This window comes from Petromyzon marinus, chromosome 79 (assembly GCF_048934315.1).
Source record: "Petromyzon marinus isolate PM22_M1 ecotype Great Lakes invasive population chromosome 79, UKy_Petmar_22M1.pri1.0, whole genome shotgun sequence".
In the NCBI taxonomy this organism is placed as follows: Eukaryota; Metazoa; Chordata; class Hyperoartia; order Petromyzontiformes; family Petromyzontidae; genus Petromyzon; species Petromyzon marinus.
Genome location: NC_133745.1, coordinates 22283044 through 22300543, shown reverse-complemented (window position 1 = coordinate 22300543; position 17500 = coordinate 22283044). Strand labels below are relative to the sequence as shown.

General features: G+C 50.0%; 1 protein-coding gene across 1 annotated transcript in view; it reads left to right on the top strand.

Moving 5' to 3' along the window:
- The window catches only part of LOC116938466 (intermembrane lipid transfer protein VPS13A-like), a 93464-nt gene that overhangs the window by 48743 nt on the left and 27221 nt on the right, over positions 1 to 17500 (top strand). The window contains exons 12-17 of the mRNA XM_076057107.1: positions 133 to 212; positions 6348 to 6407; positions 9414 to 9627; positions 11306 to 11398; positions 13314 to 13417; positions 14447 to 14680. Of these exons, the coding sequence (XP_075913222.1) occupies positions 133 to 212; positions 6348 to 6407; positions 9414 to 9627; positions 11306 to 11398; positions 13314 to 13417; positions 14447 to 14680 (785 nt within the window). The remainder of the gene's footprint in view (positions 1 to 132; positions 213 to 6347; positions 6408 to 9413; positions 9628 to 11305; positions 11399 to 13313; positions 13418 to 14446; positions 14681 to 17500) is intronic.

Below are 17500 nucleotides of genomic sequence, written 5' to 3'. Positions count from 1 at the left end.
TTGATGTTGTTGATGTTGTTGTTGTTGTTGTTGGTGTTGTTGATGTTGTTGTTGATGTTGTTGATGTTGTTGTTGATGTTGTTGATGTTGTTGATGTTGTTGTTGATGTTGTTGATGTTGTTGATGTCCCAGACCTTGACGGCTCTCGTCTGAGTTTGCTGTCGTCAAAGCGGTCAGCGCAGTCAGGGCTCCTCACTGTCAGCTACGTGAAGGTGACACACTCAGAGTGACACACTCAGAGTGACACACTCACTCAGAGTGACACACACACACAGTGACACAGTGACACACTCACAGTGACACACAGTGACACACACACAGTGACACACAGTGACACACTCAGAGTGACACACTCAGAGTGACACAGTGACACACACACAGTGACACACAGTGACACACACACAGTGACACACAGTGACACACACACAGTGACACACAGTGACACACTCAGAGTGACACACACACAGTGACACACACACACAGTGACACACTCAGAGTGACACACTCACTCAGAGTGACACACTCAGAGTGACACACACACAGTGACACACACACAGTGACACACACACAGTGACACACTCACTCAGAGTGACACACACACACAGTGACACAGTGACACACTCAGAGTGACACACAGTGACACACTCAGAGTGACACACACACAGTGACACACTCACACAGTGACACACACACAGTGACACACACACACAGTGACACACACACACAGTGACACACTCAGAGTGACACACTCAGAGTGACACAGTGACACACTCAGAGTGACACAGTGACACACTCACAGTGACACACACACACACAGTGACACACACAGTGACACACTCAGAGTGACACAGTGACACACTCACAGTGACACAGTGACACACTCAGAGTGACACACTTAGAGTGACACACTCAGAGTGACACACTCAGAGTGACACACTCAGAGTGACACACTCAGAGTGACACACTCAGAGTGACACACTCAGAGTGACACACTCACAGTGACACACTCAGAGTGACACAGTGACACACTCAGAGTGACACAGTGACACACTCACAGTGACACACACACACACAGTGACACACACAGTGACACACTCAGAGTGACACAGTGACACACTCACAGTGACACAGTGACACACTCAGAGTGACACACTTAGAGTGACACACTCAGAGTGACACACTCAGAGTGACACACTCAGAGTGACACACTCAGAGTGACACACTCAGAGTGACACACTCACAGTGACACACTCAGAGTGACACAGTGACACACTCAGAGTGACACAGTGACACACTCACAGTGACACACACACACACAGTGACACACACAGTGACACACTCAGAGTGACACAGTGACACACTCACAGTGACACAGTGACACACTCAGAGTGACACACTTAGAGTGACACACTCAGAGTGACACACTCAGAGTGACACACTCAGAGTGACACACTCACAGTGACACACTCAGAGTGACACAGTGACACACTCAGAGTGACACAGTGACACACTCACAGTGACACACACACACACAGTGACACACACAGTGACACACTCAGAGTGACACAGTGACACACTCACAGTGACACAGTGACACACTCAGAGTGACACACTCAGAGTGACACACTCAGAGTGACACACTCAGAGTGACACACTTAGAGTGACACACTCAGAGTGACACACTCAGAGTGACACACTTAGAGTGACACACTCAGAGTGACACACTCACAGTGACACACACACACACAGTGACACACACAGTGACACACACACACAGTGACACACACACAGTGACACACTCAGAGTGACACAGTGACACACTCAGAGTGACACACTTAGAGTGACACACTCAGAGTGACACACTCAGAGTGACACACTCAGAGTGACACACTCAGAGTGACACACTCAGAGTGACACACTCAGAGTGACACAGTGACACACTCAGAGTGACACAGTGACACACTCACAGTGACACACACACACAGTGACACACACAGTGACACACTCAGAGTGACACAGTGACACACTCACAGTGACACAGTGACACACTCAGAGTGACACACTTAGAGTGACACACTCAGAGTGACACACTCAGAGTGACACACTCAGAGTGACACACTCAGAGTGACACACTCACAGTGACACACTCAGAGTGACACAGTGACACACTCAGAGTGACACAGTGACACACTCACAGTGACACACACACACAGTGACACACACAGTGACACACTCAGAGTGACACAGTGACACACTCACAGTGACACAGTGACACACTCAGAGTGACACACTTAGAGTGACACACTCAGAGTGACACACTCAGAGTGACACACTCAGAGTGACACACTCACAGTGACACACTCAGAGTGACACAGTGACACACTCAGAGTGACACAGTGACACACTCACAGTGACACACACACACACAGTGACACACACAGTGACACACTCAGAGTGACACAGTGACACACTCACAGTGACACAGTGACACACTCAGAGTGACACACTTAGAGTGACACACTCAGAGTGACACACTCAGAGTGACACACTCAGAGTGACACACTCACAGTGACACACTCAGAGTGACACAGTGACACACTCAGAGTGACACAGTGACACACTCACAGTGACACACACACACACAGTGACACACACAGTGACACACTCAGAGTGACACAGTGACACACTCACAGTGACACAGTGACACACTCAGAGTGACACACTTAGAGTGACACACTCAGAGTGACACACTCAGAGTGACACACTCAGAGTGACGCACTCAGAGTGACACACTCAGATTGACACACTCAGAGTGACACACTCAGAGTGACACACTCAGAGTGACACACTCACAGTGACACACACACACACAGTGACACACACAGTGACACACACACACAGTGACACACACACAGTGACACACTCAGAGTGACACAGTGACACATTCACAGTGACACAGTGACACACTCAGAGTGACACACTCAGAGTGACACACTCAGAGTGACACACTCAGAGTGACACACTCAGAGTGACACACTCAGAGTGACACACTCACAGTGACACACACACACACAGTGACACACACAGTGACACACACACACACAGTGACACACACACAGTGACACACTCAGAGTGACACAGTGACACACTCACAGTGACACAGTGACACACTCAGAGTGACACACTCAGAGTGACACACTCAGAGTGACACACTTAGAGTGACACACTCAGAGTGACACACTCAGAGTGACACACTCAGAGTGACACACTCAGAGTGACACACTCAGAGTGACACACTCACAGTGACACACACACACACAGTGACACACACAGTGACACACACACACACAGTGACACACACACAGTGACACACTCAGAGTGACACAGTGACACACTCACAGTGACACAGTGACACACTCAGAGTGACACACTCAGAGTGACACACTCAGAGTGACACACTCAGAGTGACACACTCACAGTGACACACACACACACAGTGACACACACAGTGACACACACACACACAGTGACACACACACAGTGACACACTCAGAGTGACACAGTGACACACTCACAGTGACACAGTGACACACTCAGAGTGACACACTCAGAGTGACACACTCAGAGTGACACACTCAGAGTGACACACTCAGAGTGACACACTCAGAGTGACACACTCAGAGTGACACACTCAGAGTGACACACTCAGTGACACACTCACATTGACACACTCACTCACACACAGTGACACACTCAGAGTGACACAGTGACACACACACAGTGACACACTCACAGTGACACAGTGACACAGTGACACACTCAGAGTGACACAGTGACACAGTGACACACACACAGTGACACACAGTGACACACACACAGTGACACACAGTGACACACTCAGAGTGACACAGTGACACAGTGACACTCACAGTGACACACTCAGAGTGACACAGTGACACACTCACAGTGACACACTCAGAGTGACACAGTGACACACTCACAGTGACACACTCAGAGTGACACACAGTGACACACTCACAGTGACACACAGTGACACACTCAGAGTGACACACACACAGTGACACACTCACAGTGACACACACACAGTGACACACTCACAGTGACACACTCAGAGTGACACACAGTGACACACTCAGAGTGACACACTCAGAGTGACACACTCACAGTGACACACACACAGTGACACATTCAGAGTGACACACAGTGACACACTCAGAGTGACACACACACACAGTGACACACTCAGAGTGACACACTCACAGTGACACACTCAGAGTGACACACTCACAGTGACACACAGTGACACACTCAGAGTGACACACTCAGAGTGACACACAGTGACACACTCAGAGTGACACACACACACAGTGACACACTCAGAGTGACACACAGTGACACTCAGAGTGACACACACACACAATGACACACTCAGTGACATACTCACAGTGACACACAGTGACACACACAGTGACACACAGTGACACACTCACACAGTGACACACTCAGAGTGACACACTCAGAGTGACACACTCAGTGACACACTCACATTGACACACTCACTCACACACAGTGACACACTCAGAGTGACACAGTGACACACACACAGTGACACACTCACAGTGACACAGTGACACAGTGACACACTCAGAGTGACACAGTGACACACACACAGTGACACACAGTGACACACACACAGTGACACACAGTGACACACTCAGAGTGACACAGTGACACAGTGACACTCACAGTGACACACTCAGAGTGACACAGTGACACACTCACAGTGACACACTCAGAGTGACACAGTGACACACTCACAGTGACACACTCAGAGTGACACAATGACACAGTGACACACTCACAGTGACACACTCAGAGTGACACAGTGACACACTCACAGTGACACACTCACAGTGACACAGTGACACACACACAGTGACACACTCAGAGTGACACACAGTGACACACTCACAGTGACACACAGTGACACACTCAGAGTGACACACACACAGTGACACACTCACAGTGACACACACACAGTGACACACTCACAGTGACACACTCAGAGTGACACACAGTGACACACTCAGAGTGACACACTCAGAGTGACACACTCACAGTGACACACACACAGTGACACATTCAGAGTGACACACAGTGACACACTCAGAGTGACACACACACACAGTGACACACTCAGAGTGACACACTCACAGTGACACACTCAGAGTGACACACTCACAGTGACACACAGTGACACACTCAGAGTGACACACTCACAGTGACACACACACAGTGACACACTCAGAGTGACACACAGTGACACACTCAGAGTGACACACACACACAGTGACACACTCAGAGTGACACACAGTGACACACTCAGAGTGACACACACACACAATGACACACTCAGTGACATACTCACAGTGACACACAGTGACACACACAGTGACACACAGTGACACACTCACACAGTGACACACTCACACAGTGACACACTCAGAGTGACACACTCAGAGTGACACACACAGTGACACACACAGTGACACATACACTGTGACACAGTGACACACACACATACACACATACAGTGACACAGTGACACAAGTGACACACACACAGTGAGTGGAGCGATGCATTGTGGGAGGGAGTGGAGCGGTGCATTGTGGGAGAGAGTGGAGCGGTGCATTGTGGGAGAGAGTGGAGTGGTGCATTGTGGGAGAGAGTGGAGTGGTGCATTGTGGGAGATAGTGGAGTGGTGCATTGTGGGATAGAGTGGAGTGATGCATTGTGGGAGATGAGAGTGGAGTAGTGCATTGTGGGAGAGGAGAGTGGAGTGATGCATTGTGGGAGAGGAGAGTGGAGCGGTGCATTGTGGGAGAGAGTGGGGCGGTGCATTGTGGGAGAGAGTGGAGTGATGCATTGTGGGAGATGAGAGTGGAGTGATGCATTGTGGGAGAGGAGAGTGTAGTGGTGCATTGTGGGAGAGAGTGGAGTGGTGCATTGTGGGAGATAGTGGAGTGGTGCATTGTGGGAGATAGTGGAGTGATGCATTGTGGGAGAGGAGAGTGGAGTGATGCATTGTGGGAGAGGAGAGTGGAGTGATGCATTGTGGGAGAGGAGAGTGGAGTGATGCATTGTGGGAGAGGAGAGTGGAGTGATGCATTGTGGGAGAGGAGAGTGGAGTGATGCATTGTGGGAGAGGAGAGTGGAGTAATGCATTGTGGGAGAGGACACAGTAGAGTGATGCATTGTGGGAGAGGACAGTGGAGTGATGCATTGTGGGAGAGTAGACTGGAGTGATGCATTGTGGGTGTCTCCAGGCTGACCCCAAGGGAAGGAGGTTCGCATCAACGTTTGAGAACACGGAGCAGATTGTGACGGTGATTCACCAACCACCACCACCACCGCTACCACAACCACCACCACAATCACCACAACCACCACCACCGCAACCACAACCACCACCACAATCACCACAAGCACCACTACTACCACAACCACCACCGCTACCACAACCACCACAACCATCACAACCACCACCACAATCACCATAACCACCACCACCACAACCACCACCGCAACCACCACCGCAACCACAACCACCACCACAATCACCATAACCATCACCACCACCGCAACCACAACCACCACCACAATCACCACAAGCACCACTACTACCACAACCACCACCGCTACCACAACCATCACAACCACCACCACCACAATCACCCTAACCACCACCACAACCACCACCACAACCACCGCTACCACAACCATCACAACCACCACCATCACAACCACCACCACCACAACCACCACCGCGACCACAACCACCACCACAACCACAACCACCACCACATTCACCATAACCACCACAACCACCACCACAACCACCACAACCACCAATCCACTCACTACGGTCTGTCTGTGTGTGTGTGACTGTGTGTGTGTGTGTCTGTCTGTGTGTGTGTGACTGTGTGTGTGTCGCGGTGCCGGACGGGCAACTCTGTCGTGGACAGTGCTGTGGGGGGAGGGCCAATTCCGATTGGCTCCTCCCCTCAATGGCATCTGTGACCACCACAGTGGCTAAACGGGGGTTCTGGACGGGTGCGAGGGGCTGGTAACCCCTCCACCTTCAATTAATTACCACGAAACCACGAATTAAACTGAAATATGTAACTAATAAGCTTATGCCGGAGGCCCCGGGGGGCCAGGCGTCTATGACGTCTCCTGGCCAAACCCCAATTGGCGGAGCCAGGAGATTGAATCTCTACCCTCGGGGCTCCTCCAGAAACAACGAAAAGCCACTACGGGTGGCCACGTGGAATGTTCGAACGCTCACTGCGGAGGAGAGGCTGCCACTCCTCTGTCGGGAGCTGGACCGGTACCGCCTGTATCTCTGTGGCATTCAGGAGGTCCGGTGGACCGGTTCTGGCTCCTGCCACCATGAGGGGTGGCCAGTCCTCTACTCGGGGCAGCAGACTGCCAAATAACAGGGTGTGGGTCTTCTTTTGAACAAAAGAATGAAGGGGGGCGTGGGAGCGTGGCGGTGAGGTGTGGGAAGCTGTAAGCCCCAGGCTACTTTGGGCTCGCCTTCCCATCAACCGGAGGCGAGGAATGGTGGTCGTGGTTACTTATGCCCCCACTGAAGACGAACATCCGTGGAGGGATGCAGGCAAAGCCGATGAGTTAGATGCCTTCTATGACCTCCTGTCACAGGTGCTGGCTAAAGTGGCCCCTCGGGATAGAGTCATCTTGTTGGGTGACTTCAATGCCCGAGTTGGTCATGATGCTGGCATCTGGTCTGGAGTGATTGGAGGGCATGGGCCAGATCAGCTCAATAACAACGGTAGGAGGCTGCTAGATTTTTGTGCAGCCCATGGGCTTGTAATTACCAACACGCTGTTCCGGCATCGGCGCATCCACACAACATCATGGATGCATGCCGGGTCCAAGCAAGAACATCTGCTGGACTACATAGTGACGGACCAGCGGACCTACCGTGGTGTGTGTGTGTCTGTGTGTGTGTAGGTGAACTTCTCCCGTGTTGATGTGTCTGTGTGTGTGACTGTGTGTGTGTGTCTGTGTGTGTGTGTGTCTATGTGTGTGTGTGTGTGGGGGAGCGATAGTGTAGCGGTTAGCGCTACGCTGCGCTATGAACCTGGCGACCCGGGTTCGATTCCCGCTCACGGCCAACACCAGTGACGATTATCTGAACTGGTCCCGGGCCTCCCCTAGGTCGACTCAGCCTCAAATGAGTACCTGGTGCGGTGTGTAAACATTGCCACTAGGGAGACAAAGGCGGTCGGGCGTGGTGCTGGCCACCCACCCCCTCGTGTACCGTTCCGGCCTTCATAGGTGCTCGCTAACAGCACTTGCCCCAACAGTCTGTCAAGGCTATACGGGGGATCTTTGTCTTTGTGTGTGTGTGTAGGTGAACTTCTCCCGTGTTGATGTGTCTCTGTGTGTGTGTGTCTGTCTATGTCTGTGTGTGTCTGTGTGTGTGTGTCTATGTGTGTGTGTGTGTGTCTATGTGTGTGTGTAGGTGAACTTCTCCCGTGTTGATGTGTCTGTGTGTGTGTCTATGTGTGTGTCTATGTGTGTGTCTGTGTGTGTGTCTATGTGTAGGTGAACTTCTCCCATGTTGATGTGTCTGTGTGTGTGTGTCTATGTGTGTGTGTGTCTATGTGTAGGTGATCTTCTCCCGTGTTGATGTGTCTGTGTGTGTCTATGTGTGTGTGTGTGTGTCTATGTGTGTGTGTCTGTGTGTGTGTCTATGTGTAGGTGATCTTCTCCCGTGTTGACGTGTCTGTGTGTGTGTCTATGTGTGTGTGTGTGTCTATGTGTGTGTCTATGTGTATGTGTGTCTATGTGTGTGTGTGTCTATGTGTAGGTGATCTTCTCCCGTGTTGACGTGTCTGTGTGTGTGTGTCTATGTGTGTGTCTATGTGTGTGTGTCTATGTGTGTGTGTGTCTATGTAGGTGATCTTCTCCCGTGTTGACGTGTCTGTGTGTGTGTCTATGTGTCTATGTGTGTCTATGTGTGTTTGTCTATGTAGGTGATCTTCTCCCGTGTTGACGTGTCTGTGTGTGTGTCTGTGTGTGTGTCTATGTGTCTATGTGTGTGTCTGTGTGTGTGTCTATGTGTCTGTGTCTATGTAGGTGAACTTCTCCCGTCTTGACGTGTCTGTGTGTCTGTGTGTGTCTGTGTCTGTGTGTGTCTATGTGTGTGTGTGTCTGTGTGTGTGTCTATGTGTGTGTCTGTGTGTGTGTCTATGTGTGTGTGTCTATGTGTAGGTGATCTTCTCCCGTGTTGATGTGTCTATGTGTGTGTCTCTATGTGTGTGTGTCTATGTGTGTGTGTCTATGTGTGTGTGTCTATGTAGGTGAACTTCTCCCGTGTTGACGTGTCTCTCCACACGGGAGCCTTCCCGGAGTTCGTCAGCTTCCTGTCCTCACTCGCTCCGGCATCATCATCAGCAGCAGCATCAGCAGCAGCATCAGCAGCAGCATCAGCAGCAGCATCAGCAGCAGCATCAGCAGCAGCATCAGCAGCAGCATCAGCAGCAGCATCAGCAGGGAGTATCGGACAGATAAACCGTGAGTCTCTCTCTCCCCGTGTCTCTCTCCCCGTGTCTCCCCGTGTCTCTCTCCCCGTGTCTCTCTCTCCCCATGTCTCTCTCTCCCCGTGCCTCTCTCCCCGTGTCTCTCTCTCCCCGTGTCTCTCTCTCTGTGTCTCTCTCTCCCCGTGTCTCTCTCCCCGTGTCTCTCTCTCTGTGTGTCTCTCTCTCCCCGTGTCTCTCTCCCCGTGTCTCCCCGTGTCTCTCTCCCTGTGTCTCTCTCTCCCCATGTCTCTCTCTCCCCGTGTCTCTCTCCCCGTGTCTCTCTCTCCCCGTGTCTCTCTCTCTGTGTCTCTCTCTCCCCGTGTCTCTCTCCCCGTGTCTCTCTCTCTGTGTCTCTCTCTCCCCGTGTCTCTCTCCCCGTGTCTCCCCGTGTCTCTCTCCCTGTGTCTCTCTCTCCCCATGTCTCCCTCTCCCCGTGTCTCTCTCCCCGTGTCTCTCTCTCCCCGTGTCTCTCTCTCTGTGTCTCTCTCTCCCCGTGTCTCTCTCCCCGTGTCTCTCTCTCCCTCTGTCTCTCTCTCTGTGTCTCTCTCTCCCCGTGTCTCTCTTTCCCCGTGTCTCTCCCTGTGTCTCTCTCTCTCCCCGTGTCTCTCTCTCTGTCTCTCTCCCCGTGTCTCTCTCCCCGTGTCTCTCTCTCCGTGTCTCTCTCTCCGTGTCTCTCCCCGTGTCTCTCTACCCGTGTCTCTCTCTCCGTGTCTCTCTCTCCCCGTGTCTCTCTCTCTCCGTGTCTCTCTCTCCGTGTCTCTCTCCCCGTGTCTCTCCCCGTGTCTCTCTCCCCGTGTCTCTCTCTCCCCGTGTCTCTCTCTCCCCGTGTCTCTCTCTCCCCGTGTCTCTCTCTCCCCGTGTCTCTCTCTCTCCCCGTGTCTCTCTCTCCCCGTGTCTCTCTCCCCGTGTCTCTCTCTCTCTACGGTAATGTTGATGTTGACGATGTTGACGATAATGATGATGATGCGGTTGATGATGTTGTTGACCATGTTGTTGTTGATGTTGTTGTTGATGTAGTTGATGATGTTGTTGTTGTTGACGATGTTGACGATAATGATAATGATGTGGTTGATGATGTTGTTGACCATGTTGTTGACCATGTTGTTGACCATGTTGTTGTTGATGTTGTTGTTGATGTAGTTGATGATGTTGATGTTGTTGTTGTTGTTGTTGTTGATGTTGTTGTTGTTGATGTAGTTGATGATGTTGTTGTTGTTGTTGATGTTGTTGTTGTTGATGTAGTTGATGTTGTTGTTGTTGACGACGATGTTGACGATAATGATGATGATGTGGTTGATGATGTTGTTGTTGACCATGTTGTTGACCATGTTGTTGTTGTTGTTGATGTAGTTGTTGATGTTGTTGTTGTTGTTGATGATGTTGTTGTTGATGATGTTGTTGTTGTTGTTGTTGATGTTGATGTAGTTGATGATGATGATGTTGATGTTGTTGTTGATGTTGATGTAGTTGATGATGATGATGTTGTTGTTGATGATGTTGTTGACCATGTTGTTGACCATGTTGTTGTTGTTGTTGATGTAGTTGTTGATGTTGTTGTTGTTGATGATGTTGTTGTTGATGATGTTGTTGTTGTTGATGATGTTTATGTTGTTGTTGATGATGTTGTTGTTGTTGTTGTTGATGTTGTTGTTGTTGTTGTTGACGATGTCCAGGCAGGGTCTGTCTGCGCGTCGTGGTTCAGGCCGACGATTTGAGCGTCCGCATCACGGAGACGCAGCGCGACATCGCACTAGCCACCTCGCTGGGTACACAACAACATCAACAACACAACAACAACAACACAACAACCACAACAACACAACAACAACACAACCACACAACAACAACACAACACAACAACACAACAACAACAACAACCACACAACAACAACACAACAACAACAACAACCACACAACAACAACCACAACAACAACACAACAACAACACAACAACAACACAACACAACAACAACCACAACAACAACAACCACAACAACAACAACCACAACAACAACAACCACAACAACCACAACAACCACCACAACAACAACCACAACCACAACAACCACCACAATCACCACCACTCAGCTCACCTTGCTCAGCCTCCAGCTGCTCACAACAACAACAACCACAACAACCACAACAACAACAACAACACAACACAACAACAACCACACAACAACAACACAACAACAACCACACAACAACAACAACATCAACAACAACACAACCACACAACAGCAACAACCACACAACAACAACAACAACCACACAACCACACAACAACAACAACACAACAACAACACAACCACACAACAACAACCACACAACAACAACAAACACACAACAACAACAAACAACCACACAACAACAACAACCACACAACAACAACAACCGCCATTCACCACTAAATGGTGGTGATGTCACCACGACGCTTGTGCCAGACACACACACACACAGACACACACACACAGACACACACAGAGACACACACACACACAGACACACACACACAGACACACACACAGACACAGACACACACACAGACACACACACAGACACACACACACAGACACACACACAGACACACACAGAGACACACACACACACAGACACACACACACAGACACACACACAGACACACACACAGACACACACACAGACACACACACACACAGACACACACACACAGACACACACACACAGACACACACACACAGTCACACACACACACAGACACACACACACAGACACACACACACAGACACACACAGACACACACACACAGACACAGACACACACACAGACATACACACACACAAACACAGACACACAGACACACACACACAGACACGTACACACAGACACGTACACACAGACACACACACATAGACACACACATACAGACACACACACACAGACACACACACATAGACACACAGACACACACACAGACATATGCACACACAGACACACAAGCAGACATACACACACACACACACAGACACACACACAGACATACACAGACACATAGATACACAGATTATGTTAATGATGACGATGTTGTTGATGTCTCCCTCCACCCCCACCACCATCACCACCATCACCACCCCCACAACCACCACCACCATCACCACAACCACCACATCCACCTCCACCATCATCACCACCCCCACCACCACTACCACCACCATCACCACCACCACCCCCACCACCACCACCACCACCCCCACCACCACCACCACCACCCCCACCATCACCCCCACCACCACCACCACCACTACCACCACCACCACCCCCACCATCACCCCCACCACCACCACCATCACCACCATAACCACCACCACCACCCCCACCACCACCACCATCACCACCACCCCCACCATCACCCCCACCATCACCCCCACCACCACCATCACCACCACCACCCCCACCATCACCATCATCACCATCACCACCACCACCCCCACCACCACCACCCCCACCACCACCACCATCACTATCACCACCACCCCCACCACCACCATCACCACCACGCCCACCACCACCACCACCACCACCATCCCCACCGTCACCACCACCACCACCATCACCACCACCCCCACCACCACCATCACCACCACCACACCACCACCACCATCACCACCACCACACCACCACCACCACCATCACCCCCACCAGGCCTACACTCCACTGTCTCCCTCTCCCCGGGCCTGACGGAGGTCTCGGCCCGGCTGAGCCGCATCCTCATCAGGGACCCCCACCCCGGCACCCTCCACCCTCAGGTGAGCGCCGGCCCGGGGCCCAGCGCAGGCTCCTGGGGGGAGCTTCCAGGCAAGGGTGGGGCGCCTGGGGCCCATTGCAGCAGACCCACTCACTCACTCACCTACTCACTCACTCACTCACCTAATCACTCACTCACCCACTCACTCACCCACTCACTCACCTACTCACTCACCTACTCACTCACCTACTCACTCACTCACCCACTCACTCACTCACCTACTCACCTACCCACTCACTCATTCACCCACTCACTCACTCACCTACTCACTCACCTTCTCACTCAACCACCCACTCACCCACCCACTCACCCACTCACCTACTCACTCACTCACTCACCTACACACTCACCTACACACTCACTCACTCACCTACACACTCACCTACTCACTCACTCACTCACCTACTCACTCACCCACTCACCTACTCACCCTCCCACGCACCCACTCACTCACCCACTCACCTACTCACCCACTCACCCACTCACTCACCCACTCACTCACCCCACCCACTCACTCACCCACTCACCTACTCACCCACTCACCCACTCACTCACCCACTCACTTACCCACTCACCTACTCACCCACTCACCTACTCACTCACCCAACCACTCACTCACCCAACCACTCACTCACCCACTCACCCACTCACTCACCCACTCACCTACTCACCCACTCACCTACTCACTCACCCACCCACTCACTCACCCACTCACTCACCTACTCACCTACTCACTCACCCACCTGATGATGGTGGTGATTATACTGCTATTGCTGCTGCTGCTCCTACTGATGATGATGATGCTACTGCTGCTGATGATGCTGATGATGATGCTACTGATGATGATGCTACTGCTGATGATGCTACTGCTGATAATGATGCTGCTGATGATGATGCTACTGCTGCTGATGATGCTGCTGCTGCTGATGATGATGATGCTGCTGCTGATGATGCTGCTGCTGATGATGATGCTGCTGATGATGATGCTGCTGATGATGCTACTGCTGCTGCTGATGATGATGCTTTACAGGTGGTCAGCACAGAAGAGGGTCAGGATGTCTTCATCTTGAACATCGCCAGTCGAGCGATGGGTGGCGGTGATGGCGGTGATGGCGGTGATGGCGGTGGTGATGGCGGTGATGGCGGTGATGGCGGTGGTGATGGCGGTGATGGCGGTGATGGCGGTGATGGCGGTGATGTCATCTCTCTAAGCGTGGGATGCGTGAGGTTGGTGTACCTGGCGCGATTCGTCAACGACATGACGGTAACAGCACCTAGCCTGGCACCTGGCGCGCGGAGAGCACGCAGATCCACGGAGACACACAGAGACTCATAGAGACCCACAGAGACTCATAGAGACCCATAGAGACTCATAGAGACCCATAGAGACCCATAGAGACACATAGAGACTTATAGAGACTCATAGAGACACACAGAGACTCATAGAGACCCACAGAGACCCACAGAGACTCATACAGACCCACAGAGACTCATAGAGACCCATAGAGACTCATAGAAACCCATAGAGACCCATAGAGACTCATAGAGACACACAGAGACCCATAGAGACTCATAGAGACCCACAGAGACCCACAGAGACTCATAGAGACCCATAGAGACTCATAGAGACACATAGAGACCCACAGAGACTCATAAAGACCCATAGAGACTCATAGAGACACACAGAGACTCATAGAGACTCATAGAGACCCATAGAGACCCATAGAGTTGACACAGAGACCCACAGAGACTCATAGAGACCCACAGAGACTCATAGAGACCCATAGAGTTGACACAGAGACTCATAGAGACCCATAGAGACTCATAGAGACCCACAGAGACTCATAGAGACCCATAGAGTTGACACAGAGACTCATAGAGACCCATAGAGACTCATAGAGATCCACAGAGACTCATAGAGACCCATAGAGTTGACACAGAGACTCATAGAGACCCATAGAGACCCATAGAGACCCACAGAGACCCACAGAGACTCATAGAGACCCATAGAGTTGACACAGAGACTCATAGAGACCCATAGAGACTCATAGAAACCCATAGAGACCCATAGAGACTCATAGAGACCCATAGTGACTCATAGAAACCCATAGAGACCCATAGAGAATCATAGAGACACATAGAGACTCATTGAGACCCATAGAGACCCATAGAAACCCATAGAGACACATAGAGGCTCATAGAGACCAATAGAGACCCATAGAGACTCACAGAGACTCATAGAGACTCACAGAGACACACAGAGACACATAGAGACACATAGAGACCCACAGAGACACATAGAGATACATAGAGACACATAGAGACCCACAGAGACCCATAGAGACTCATAGAGACCCACAGAGACACACAGAGACACATAGAGACCCACAGAGACCCACAGAGACCCATAGAGACCCATAGAGACCCACAGAGACACACAGAGACACACAGAGACACACAGAGACACATAGAGACCCACAGAGACCCACAGAGACCCATAGAGACCCATAGAGACCCACAGAGACCCATAGAGACCCATAGAGTTGACAGAGAGACCCATAGTGACCCACAGAGACCCATAGAGACACATAGAGACTCATAGAGACCCACAGAGACACACAGAGACTCATAGAGACACATATAGACTCATAGAGGCACATAGAGACTCATAGAGACCCATAGAGACCCATAGAGACCCATAGAGACTATACACTACACTATACACTACACTATATACTACACTATACACTACACTACACTATACACTACACTATACACTACACACTGCACTATACACTACACTATACACTACAATATACACTACACTATACATTACACTACACACTGCACTATACACTACACTATACACTACAATATACACTACACTATACACTACACTACACTGCACTATACACTACACTATGCACTACATTACACACTACACTACACACTACACTATACACTACACACTACACTATACACTACACTACACACTACACTATACACTACACTACACACTACACTACACTGCACTATACACTACACTATGCACTATACACTATATTACACACTACACTATACACTACACTATACACTACACACTACACTACACTATACACTACACTATACGCTACACTACACACTACACTACACACTACATTATACACTACACTATACACTACACTACACTATACACTACACTATACACTACACTATACACTACACGATACACTACTACACTATACACTACACACTACACTCCACTATACACTACACTATACACTACACTATACACTACACACTACACTACACACTACTACACTATACACTCCGCTACACACTACACTACACTCTACACTACACTATACACTACTACACTACACTACTATACACTACACTATACACTACTACACACTACACTACACTCTACACTACATGATACACTACACTATACACTACTACACTACACTACTATACACTACACTATACACTGCTACACTATACACTACACTATACACTGCTACACTATACACTACACTATACACTCCGCTACACACTACACTACATGATACACTACACTATACACTACTACACTACACTACTATACGCTACACTATACACTGCTACACTACACACTACACTACACACTACACTATACACTGCTACACTATACACTACACTACACACTACACTACACTACACACTACACTACACATTACACTACACACTACACTATACATTACACTCTACAATACACTACACACTACTACACTATACACTACACTACACTATACACTACTACACTATACACTACACTACACTATACACTACTACACTATACACTACACACTACACTACACACTACACTACACACTACACTACATAATACACTACACTACACACTACTACACTATACACTACACTATACACTACACTACACACTACACTACACACTACTACACTCTACACTACACTACACACTACTACACTATACACTACACACTACACTACATGATACACTACACTATACACTACACTATACACCACTACACTACACTATACACTACACTATACACTACTACAC